The sequence below is a fragment of the Etheostoma cragini genome, chromosome 2 (genome assembly GCF_013103735.1).
Source record: "Etheostoma cragini isolate CJK2018 chromosome 2, CSU_Ecrag_1.0, whole genome shotgun sequence".
Classification (NCBI taxonomy): Eukaryota; Metazoa; Chordata; class Actinopteri; order Perciformes; family Percidae; genus Etheostoma; species Etheostoma cragini.
In genome coordinates this window covers 11,049,627-11,061,265 of record NC_048408.1, presented here as the reverse complement: position 1 = coordinate 11,061,265, position 11,639 = coordinate 11,049,627, and the positions used below count along the sequence as shown (strand labels likewise).

The 11,639-nt window shown below is 40.8% G+C and overlaps 1 protein-coding gene across 1 annotated transcript in view; it reads right to left on the bottom strand.

Annotated features, from left to right (window-relative positions):
- Nucleotides 1-10,699, bottom strand: part of nr3c2 (nuclear receptor subfamily 3, group C, member 2) — a 68,103-nt gene extending 57,404 nt beyond the window's left edge. Inside the window, exon 1 of the mRNA XM_034857631.1 lies at nt 8,851-10,699. Within this exon, the coding sequence (XP_034713522.1) occupies nt 8,851-10,658 (1,808 nt within the window). The 5' untranslated portion in view covers nt 10,659-10,699. The remainder of the gene's footprint in view (nt 1-8,850) is intronic.
- Nucleotides 10,700-11,639: the final 940 nt, after the last annotated feature.

Below are 11,639 nucleotides of genomic sequence, written 5' to 3'. Positions count from 1 at the left end.
GAGTCCTTTGCTGCGGCTCCGGTTCGAGTCCGACCTGCGGCCCTTTGCTGCGTGTCAACCCCATCTCTCTCCCACCTTTCCTGTCTATCCACTATCACTATCTAATTAAGCGAAAAAAAATCTGACATTCAAGACTATGCCTCGTCCATGATTTCTGCAGACAACCCTGAGTAACAGAATCGTTAGGATGGTCTTTTATGTATTCAAATAAATGCTTGACCAAGGACACAATCTCTCTTCCCAGTTTAACTGCTACACATGCTGTTACATCAAGAGGTAATTTAAAAGCAGATCCATTTCGAGAAAGCCGATATTATTTTAGTAAGTAAAAATGAATATCACAGATTTAACATCTAGGCAGCAAAGCAAACGTGCCTTAACTTAAATCTACCTGAAAAAAAAAGAGTAAATTGTTGAAATAATATCTAAGATGAAAAACCTCCAAACTAACCACAAATGCCTTTCGGGCAATGCCTTTTGGGCATTCGTGGTTGGTTTTGAATTAAGACAGCTTTATGAGATAAGTTAAAAACAAAGTTATTAGTGTTTTACAGTAGGCAGCACCACTTGTGTTTGTGTGTTTGTCATAGAATAAAAGTGTTAAGTAAAAAGACCTGGAATAACCTCCCCCAACACACACACAAACACACACACACACACACACACACCCTTCACACCATTTGAGCCAGCTATGCATGACCTACTTTGGGAACCTTTCAAGCTAAACAATTATCATTTATTTTAAAAGTCCTCCTTTATAGTATCACTTCCATAGAGAAACAGACAAGACAAACACAAGGGTTTAAACGTAAGCAATTTGGCATGAAGGATTGGGCAAACTCTAATTAAACATGAATGATAAAGGCATGCCTTGTTTGCTCAGTCAAGTGGATCAGGATACAAAAGGATGACCATAATATGATGGGTGAGTCGAGAGTGGAAACGGGTTCTCTCTGCTCCCTCTCCAACAAAAATGAAATATAGATTTCACTGCTTTTTATAGCTCTGAATGAATAATGTCCAACCAATGAATTAGACATGTCTGTATTTAGCTCAACAAACAATACTTTTTAATTCATGACAATAGAGAGAGGCTCTTGTGAACAGTTCATCTTTTAATTTGTGATTTATTATGTCCATATTTCCCTGTAGTCACGCTGTATTACTGATACCAGTATATTGCTCTATCATTACATTTAGCTTCACCTCCACACAAAACGTCTATCCATCTACAATCAGGAGATCTTAAGACCACTTGCGTGCTAGGGTAGGTAAACAAAGTACAGCCATTCAGCTACACTATTTCACACAGCAACACACTAGAAAAACCAAGGCATTCATCACTAAACAGAAGCATTCACTATGCTTTGTTGCAGCTCTGGTATTTAGTTTCCGCCTCCTTTATGCAGTTTAGTAATGACCTCAACAACAGAAGGGAAGGTCAGCGGTAGGTAATAGAGAGTAGATCTCCAACTGCAGGACTGGCCTAGCTGAAATCTGGCCCTCCGTCACCAGACTGTGCTTCAGAGAGAAGTTCAAATGAGGACAAGCCAAGAATTCAAATCCCAGGAGACCTGGCCAGCAGTAACCACTTTTATTGGGGTGTCAAGTCCGGCCTAGAATGTGTGCTGTTGTTATTGTTGAAGGCAGCAGAGGTGTGTGTGCACGCGTGCATGTGTGTGCACGCGTGGGAGAGGCAGAGTGGAGACTTTCAACATGGCTTCTTTTCTGTGCAACAAAAGCATGTTATTGTTGTGCCACACAACATGTTCTTTTACAAAGATTACATCCACTCTGTAGGCATTTACTCTCTACACTCTAATAGCACAAGGTTAAAAAAAACATTTCCATTCATAAAGTTGGAAAAGAAAGCTGGCTTTTACTGTGCCCTCGTGGCTATACCTATTAAAATAACATTGTTGGATGTTTAGATCAGATTTGCAACTTCTTAAAGTTTTGTATTTTAGATTTTTTTCTCTCTCTCTTTTGGCAAAAGGTAATAAAAAATGAACTAAATATGACTATTTGGAGAGCATTTCACAGAGAAAGCAACAGTATTGTGGTATTTGACAGAGCTGCTAGCAAAACTAAATCTGCTCTCAAAGCCAGAATGCTAATAGTGACCTTTACTTTCCACTTAAAACAGCATATATAGATATTTTTGGCCAGTGAAACAAGCTGAAAAATTCACAAATTACATTATCACCATATAAAGTTGTTGAGGTGAACTAGGAAAAAGTAGCCTTTTTACACGTTCAGCAGACACAGAGCTCTGTTTTGGTCTCCACCAACACCTTAGGAGACTATATTTATTATAATATTAGCATAACAAAATGTGTTAAATAGACTAAGTTGCATGATTTCCAGACACAATTTGCAAAAACAAGACCAAGACCAAGACAAGAGTTGAACAAGTCTGCTACCGAATTGAAAAAGTCCACAACATCAAATAATGTTAGTTGCAAAGCACAACCCAGCAAAAAATAAAAAAAATAACAATAAAAATAACAAATGCTCATTTTCAGGTTCATAATGGTTTTTGATATTGTGCCAGAATAGGTTTACATGGTTTCATTTTCAAAAAAACACCATATTTTTGTTGTACTGCACATTGGTGCAGATCCTGTTTTCTGTGTCTTTGGGTCTCGGTTATAGCTAAAGAGTGAGACATCTCAATTGTTTTAGCTAAAGAGTGAGACATCTCATTTGTTTTAGCTGCAGAGTGGGACATCTCACTTCTTTACTATCTTTGTTGGGAGTCGCACATGAGCAGTAGCTAGGTAAGACCACATCAGCTAGATAACTCTTTCTCAAACTTTGTTCAGTACGAGGCAGGATTAGCTGGGAGACTTCTTCTAAATGAAGGCGCACGTGTGGAATACCTGCAGAACAGGGACATGGAAGTAGGTCTTTTGTAGATTATGGTGAACTAGTGTGTGTTGTAGCAGTGTTTTGCCATTGAGAACGAGCTAGTATGCTAGCGCTAGCATGTGCTACGGTTAACCACCTCGTCTCGGCTAGTGACGTAGAAAGCAGTGCAGATTTTGAACAGCTCACCCAGAGACTGAAGGCAGAGGACATTCAGAAACCTGTATCTCACTCAAAACAGCATGGATAGTTTTTTTTTCAAGTTTGTATGCGCGTGTAAGCACCAGAGACACAAAATAACACCCCAGATCCCTAAAAAAATTATGTTTTCATATTATAGGCACTTTAAGCTTCTTCTCTGCAGGAGAAATATGAACATATCTTTAATGAGATTAAGTCCTACAAAAGTCAATGTCCTACTCTCTACTAGTCAGTCTTCACCTTGCAGCCGGCCTCTGAAACCACCACACAGTCTGGATTAATTATAAAATGAATTTTAGGACACATATTTATATGTTAAATAAAAAAATATAAATATGTGTTCTTTTGACATGCAGTGCAAACTCATGGGAAGGCATATAAATAGCATGCCACTTGTAAGGACATTTCCCGTCACATGTCAATGCATTTCAAAGGAACACGTCACAGTTTGTTGAAATGGGGCTTATCATGGTCTCCCCTAGCTGTAGATGGTTGGGACAATGCATTACTGTGTCTCATGCAGTGCATGCATTGTTTTAGTCCGGTGCAACATTGCCTAGTTAGCTTAGCATGTTGTGAATGAAAGTGAGCCAAAAAAATAAAAATAAATAATTACTTCTTGTGACCTGTGTATTCACGAGTACAAATAGCAGTGCAGATTAAGACTAGACGATTTCCTAGGTAGATATTGACTTGGGACTATATTGGGAACAGCCGAAGCACTGCTACATGGCAACAAGAAATCACGCATAAACTCTGTGTGAGTACAGGTCTAACATGGGTCGTGCTATCCCATGAAATAACCATGCGTCATGTTTACAGTAATTACTTAGTCTGTGGACAGCTGTTAACTGGGTCCATTCTACATTTTTACCAGTTGACTTTATCACACAAACAAACAAAAAAAGTCGAGAACTGCAGGATGCCTTAAGTCCTTGTGGTGTTTACTGCTAAGCTATCTAGCGGTGTTGCAAAAAATATCACCTTGGCTGCAAGTGTTGTTAAATTCTCCCAAAATTCCAGGTTGCATTATTGCTAAAACTTGTCCAACTGGGTAGTATTTGATTCAACAGCATTTATCTGCATTTTTTGACGGTAGAAAGTGCTGCTTTGTTTCAACAAAATTTAATGTTAGCATACTGCTAACTATTATGTAGCTACATGCTAATGCAACACAGATGTAATCTTGGCCAGTGCTGGTAATTTATCCCCAAATTCCGGTTACTTTACTGCTGGGACATGTCTGGTTGTGTAATATTTGGTTTAGAAGCCTTTATTGATGATTTTCCACAGTACAAAGTCCTGCTACATACTCCGTTCCAGTAGCTTTGGCATCAACTAGTGAAACGTGGAGCTGAAGTGCGCTTGCCAATCAGAGCAGACTGGGCTTTTTTGGGAGGAGGGATTAAAGAGAATACAGGTGCAGCAGCCATTGGCAGCATGAGAAAAATAAAAGTGCTTTTTTTTTTTTAAATGAAAGCATGTAAACATGTTCTAGTACAAACACAAAATGCAAGTATGATCCTGAAAGTGCTGTATAATAGTTTAACACCCCATTGTCATTCCCAACTCATCAGTTGGGAACATGGTTAACGCCATTTTGGTAATACCAGGCTGTGATATGAAGTTACATTTCTGCAGCAAGAATATGAGGAATGTACAGTATACTATATACTGAGCACATGGTGCCTTTGATTCTCACCTGGTTAAAGCCAATTTATTAATTAAATGTGGATAGTTCCTGCCGTTATTACTGCTTCATGTTTTAATCAATAAAGGAAATTAATTATTTGTCTTATTATATTTCTTGTTCTTCTTCTTCTACTTATAATAATAATTATTATTACTATTATAATTAATTACTCCAAATCAAGTGAAGTCTGCACTTGAGATCATCATGAGTTTCTACACAAAAGAGAAAGCTATAGAAGGTTCTCGTGTGTTTCTCTCCAACTACCTGGCATTTATTAAATCTCATTGAATCAAAGAAGTTACTAAATAATAAAAGGGTGAATTAAATGATTGATATCCAGTGATAATCAAATGAAGACTACAAAGTTGGGACAGTACACATGAGAAGGCACATAATTGATACACTTGCATGCACTATAAGAAAATGTCTTAACACAGACTCCAGAGACCCACAGCCATTCCCCAACACCTGCACCTGTTACTTCTCTTTTCACAACCCAAACAAGCAGCTGCCCGCTTTATAGTCAGGAACCCATAATGCACTGGGAGCCCCTATGCATGCCTGGTGTTGGGATTTAATTGGATATTAGTATCCAGCAGTGTCTGAATTAATCAAATCATTTCCATCCATTAATTTAGTGGAGGAACATACAATTAAAGCCCTATTAGTGTGCTCTCAGGAGTATGCCTTTTCATCCCTCTGCAGAACATTGAGGGTTGGCCAGAGTCCAGTGCAAAGCATTCTCCCCACTTGAATCTGGTGCTTCTTCATGATGGACACTGTTAATCTACAGCAACTGACTGCAACCTTAAAGGAAGGAAAGGCAGCCTATAGTAAAGTGCTACTTTTCCCATGGCCACAGAAAAGGCTAAAAAAACAACTAATGAGAGCTTATCTAAATGAAAAAATACATTGCTGGCTTCTATTTTGAGTCTTTAAAATTTATCAGATTATGAAATTATGAGGTCATGCTGACAAGTTTTGGAATAAGTCTATTTGGTGAAACATTACTGTGAAAACCTTCAGCACAGAAATGCCCTAAATAGGGTGAAAAGAGATTTGGAGATTTAGGCAGCAAGCAAACATAATCCAACGCGCAAATGTAGGTCATTAAATGATAATTTCCATGTTTTCATATTTCACATGAATCAGAATACTTTTTCATAATGGACTTATAGTGCTCCGCTTTTTAACTTATATTCAAGACAACAAATACAGGACTTTTTTGTAATTAAATCATTTCAAACCTAATCATGTACAATATACCATACTGGCTGCCTACTGTTGTTTGTCTAAGCATTACGTTTAAATCAAACATTACATAAATCCAACAACTGGGGTTAGGGCGATTCATGCCCCCCCCCCCCCCCCCCCCCCCCCCCCCCCCCCCCCCCCCCCCCCCCCCATCCTCCCTCCTCTCTTGTAAATCTGAGTTAAAAGCTTTTTGCACAAAGTAATTCAGACTGCTCAGATGAGCAGCCATTTTTAATTAAAACCATTTACAGAGGAAACCAAAGTGAGAAAAAAAGAGCCAAGGGATTTTACACTCTGTCATCCGAGGCTTCAGTGGATCAAAGAGTTTTAGTTGTGCTTTATAATGGTTACGTAACATTTTTGCCAATGAAATATTGGTCCTGGGTACCATGCAGTCAGTCCAAACCTCAAAGGTACCACATATTTCCTGCAATGCTTTTTCTTTTGCTTTTTTAGATTTTAGGCCGGACATAATAAGCCTGTTTATGTCTAAGTATAGCTGTCAATCAATACAATACTACTGGTGTAACTGGACACTGAAAGTAGGCAGAAACATCTGAAAAGGTTTTCCTCTTGCATTCTACCTAAGATGTGTGTGTGTGTGTGTGTGTGTGTGTGTGTGTGTGTGTGTGTGTGTGAGAGAAAGTGTGCATATTAATGTAATATGTATGTATGTATATGTGTTTGTGTTTGTCTGCTTCCTTGCCTGGCTGGCTGCCATGTGGCCCACCTCTTACTGTCATCCTGTCTGACATAAGGGCTAAGCTGGATCTCATTAGGACCAAGGTGGCAGTGATCCCGTCAACATCGCTTTGCCTCTTGCCATATGGGTCGCCTCCAAGGTAACAGGGCTGTATCAGTCTCCTCAGAACTGCGAGCCTTGTTATAGCACACACACACACACACACACACACACACACACACACACACACACACACACACACACACACACACACAAACACAGACGGAGTATCTACTCTCTAGATGAGCATGTACTGTACATATAAAGCTGAATAAACATGCCAAACTGAGATGAGATAAAAATACTGATAATAAGCTAATCGGGTCAGATCTGTGGGTGAGATGCAGTGTGCATAAATACAGACACACATACATGACATGCTTACTATACATGTTTGCTGTCATCATCAGTTTATCTTGTTACGAGATGTATAGATAAATCGTACTACACATCTCACAGTAGATAACAGTAAGGGCTATTTGAATATCTTGTTGAATCATAGTTATGATAGTCATGATGATGCATTAACTCTTAAAATAAAAACTGAACAACCATCATCAACAGTAGCAATGTTTTGCATTGCATTTGCAAGCTACAGTAAAACAGTTTTAAAGCTGATGACCTACATGAATATACAGTGATTTATCACAGATATAGTGACTTTTCCCAGCCCCTTCTTCCACATTTGTCCCCGCAATTAGAACGACAACAATTGAAGAATATCTAAAATAGACAACAAAATAGAAAGTAGCAATCAGTGACATCTGCAAAAGTTGGTTTCTACAAATTCAATCAGGAAATCTCCATTTTGAGATTCTGTTCAACGTCATTTCCCAAAGTAGGTCTGGAATTGTCACGGTCAAGTCACAGTGGAACATAGCTAAGCAATGTACACCAACATCCCACAGCAGCTTTAATACTGTACTTCTTTTACAGCAGGCATCTGACTCTTATTGAAGCCGTGCAAGTAAGCAGGAAGTCATTTATGACTTTGTTTAGTGCTTCTTCGCACCAGTATATAACAAGTGGGAATTTATAACATCCCTTGCATAAACAGATAATAGCAATGTTGTTTATAAGAACACTAATAGAAAGTAAATGCTCTTAAAATACATAAATCACATCACACTCAGATTTCCCAGACTACAAACCTTTTTTATTCTTCTTTTTTTTTTAACTTGCTGCAAAAAAACACCGGTACCTCTCACGGTTAGGTAATTATCTGCACTTCTGTATTTTCAGCAATGTTTCCATGTGTTTCATGGTCTACATAATGGCATTGTAATTCATTGTTTTTTATTCTGTGTATATGACTTCCTTTTAGCTTCAAATGCAACTAGGACACCAGAATACACTGGAAGCACAACAACTGTGTCAAAGTTGCACTTAGCCAGATTAGCGGCTATTATAGAGGTTTTCTTTCCCCTTTGGCCTGTTTGTTTTGTTTAAGCCCCCACCCTCACAAAAGCAACTGTTTATTTCATCAGTTTGGCAACAAAAGTATGTGATCAATCATTCATAATTTATGATGCTGCCAATGGCTCGGGGCCCATAAAAACACATATTTGCATCACACAAGGTCTTAGCTGGACCTCCTGATATCAGACCGATATATTTTGTTGTTGTACACACACATGGGCCCTTGATAAGAGGTAAACTTTGCCTCTGTGTTACAGTAGAACACAGGGCAGTACTAGCAGGGATGATGTTTTGATCACATGCTACTATAACAATGACCTGGACCCCGTCCTTTAATTCCTGTTCACCAAGCCAGCGTCCCGCTGCCTTTCCCAAGCCCTGCTGTTATTATTTTTGCACTGTTCAAAGCAAACGCCCTAAGTCCCTTGTGCGAGTATGGTTCTGACTGTAACAAACTGGCCCTCCTATAGAGAGACACACTATTATACAGGTATACTGACTAAAAAAAACATTATTTAGGAAATATGAAAACTGAACTCTCTGTAAAGCTGAACTTTTTTTAATATGGATCATGTTACTCAGAAAACGTCCAAGTTTTCAAGCCAGGGATTTGACGGAGATACACTGAAAGGCACTCACTCAGACTGCAAAGAGACATGTGCGTTCTCCTTACCTCGACATGCTGTCCGTGATGCAGTTCTGACCCAGGTAACCCTCACCTCTGGCTGACAGTGACCCCTGGGACATGCCCGGCCGAGATTTCCACGACTCCATTAACGCTGTTACAGGCGAAATGAGATTCAACAAATGGTTGGACTGGTCCCTCACATCATGCCGCGTGAAAGACATTGTTCCTTGCGCTCCAATCTGGTAATGGAATGAATGTCCACCGGAATTAACTCCAACAATAGCCGATGTGGGCATGCTGTTATTCTCTTGGTAATAGCTGCCATCAGTGGTCTCCTGCTTAACCCCTTTAGACAGAACATTGTTGGAGAACACATCAGACTCATAGTTTCCATTCATAGAGGCAACAGGGGGTCCTAAGATACCAGAAAGACTGTATTCATCAATGCTATTCCTCAGGGACAAATAGGTGGTCTCAGATGCAGGAAAGTGACTAAGAGATGGTGACTGCTCACCATAGGGCTGTTGGTTCATACATCCCTCATTTTTGTTTGGCTCGCTCTTAATCTGTGTGATAAAAGGTGTGCTACTCGTATTACATTTGGAGCTTCCTAAACACATGCTTCTGAAGTCAGTTCCAGGCTCGTTTTTTATGAACTTAACCATGCCCATCTGATCTAAGCCGACGTTGAACACCTCCCCGTCTACAACCTCTACTTTAGGGAATTCAAAGTTCTTGAAGTCTGCGTCTCTGCTCAGACCTGCTGCTTCTGGGCTGTTGGTGTCATTCTGCGCCAAACCCAGTCCGCCAGCAGGACTGGACACAGGAAAACCACCTGAGGAGGGGTTCTTTGGGCTGCTGGCAGCCATTGCTCCCCCTGTGGCAGGACTGGAGATGGACGGTCGTGCTGTGTTGCAGTTGTTGGCAGTGCTGGTGCAGCTGCCACCGGTAGGGCTCGAGACAGAAGACCTAATGTTACAGGTAGTGCTGCAGGACGGAGGAGATCTCACACTACTCATACTCTGTGGGCTGGACATGGGGGATCTCATGACGTTGAGTGGGCTGGTGAGAGGTGGTGAGCCCACCGTGCTGGACCCCACGGGGCTACATGTGGCTGAATTCCTGCGCTTGATGTTGGCCATACTTGCAGCACAAGACGTCTGGCTTACAGGACTACTGACGGACGAGCACACTGGTCCAAAACATGTAGGAGGGCTGGTGGTTGACGACACCATATTGTTGCTGCCCCCGGGGCTAGAGATGGAGCTGGAGGTCTGGGGGCTGCAGGACAGAGATGAGGCCAGCATTGAGGCTGAGCTAACAGGAGTCCCAGTGGTGCATTCTCTGGGAGTGGTGCTGGGCTGCTGGAAACCAAATGGCTTTAACTTAGGACTCTTTGTGGAGCCACGCTGGTTCTCCTCTAGAGCCCGCCCACACACTGGATACATCTTCCCAGGGCTGGTACTGCCCCCATGCTGGCTAAAGGCAAAGTCTGCCTCCCTGGCAGCATTCATATACAGGCCCATAGACTCGGCCACTGTCTTGGAAAGCTCCTTAGAGTCCATTTCCTGCTTATGACCATGGACAGAGTTGTTGAAAAGTGGGAGAACAAATGGCTGGTTCTGGCTGAGCTGAAGGATTGGCTGCTCCTGCTTCTTTGTATTGTTGTCTTTGCAGTCGGTTGCCGGGCTTCCAGCAGGGCAGCTCACATTGACTATGTCCATCAGGATATCACTGCTAGTCAGACTTGAATCCTCTGTGCTGCAGCAGTGCTCCATGGTGCTGGGGACCTGTGCCCATCTGTTCTCTGTATTACTTCCATCAAAGAAACTTTGGTATCTTTTGGTCTCCATTGCTAGCTCATTGATCCACCTGGTAAATGGAGAAAAGAAATGAATGAAAAAACGTTCTCAACGATGCTTTTTCAAGCTGCACGGCATTGGTTTAATAATAGGTGTACTGAGGTTCTTTACTTTCAGGCAGAGATTACAGGTTTCATGTGAGACTAGATTATGTAGTTAGAAATATGCTAATTAATTTGATTAATGAATAAATCTGAAATGGAAATAACGTCTTGTTGGTTTTGGATAGCAGTAGATTCTGCTTCAGTGGGTAAAAACCCAATGAGGTAAAAATAAAGGGGGCTGTGTAAAGAACATGTAATAGATTTGAGTTATTATAATTTTATAATGACTTAAAAAACATAAATTATGCTGTGTAAACAGTACGTCAAATCTGAAAAAGTCCAAAGGAAGTCTGTACAGTTTTTCGTCTCACATAGCTCCTTTTCAGTGCCCTACAGGGCATGTACAGTCGGATAACTTCAGGGTTAATGAATCTACGTGACGTCGTCTGGGCTTTTTGTTTAAATCCCCACCTCTGCTGCGCCTCTATTGGACAGCTCAGCCAGAAATCCACCAGCTTTATCAGGCCCTTTCATGGATTGGTCGGAAAGCTGTCACTCAATAGTTATTGCTCTTGCAGACACAACATAGCTGCGACATAACTTATAATGTTGCTTTTGCGGTTGTAGCGGCTTCGCCTAGTGCAAAAGAAACATAAATTCCCCACTGGCAATAATCACACCCTTGAAAAAACAGGTTGCAAGGATAAGGCATTGCTTTGGGTGATGTTTAAGGATATTTTGTTTCCAGAACGGTTCACTCTTTGAAGGGCTCACAGCTGTGGAGGAGCCAAGACATCTGAGTTAAAGTTATTCAGATTGCTTGAAAAATACCCCATGCACATTTACTGTGCAGATCCATGAATAAAAATAAAATAAAAAAATATGTCAAAGTGATAATTCTTCCATCTCGCTGCTGCCGTGATTGCCA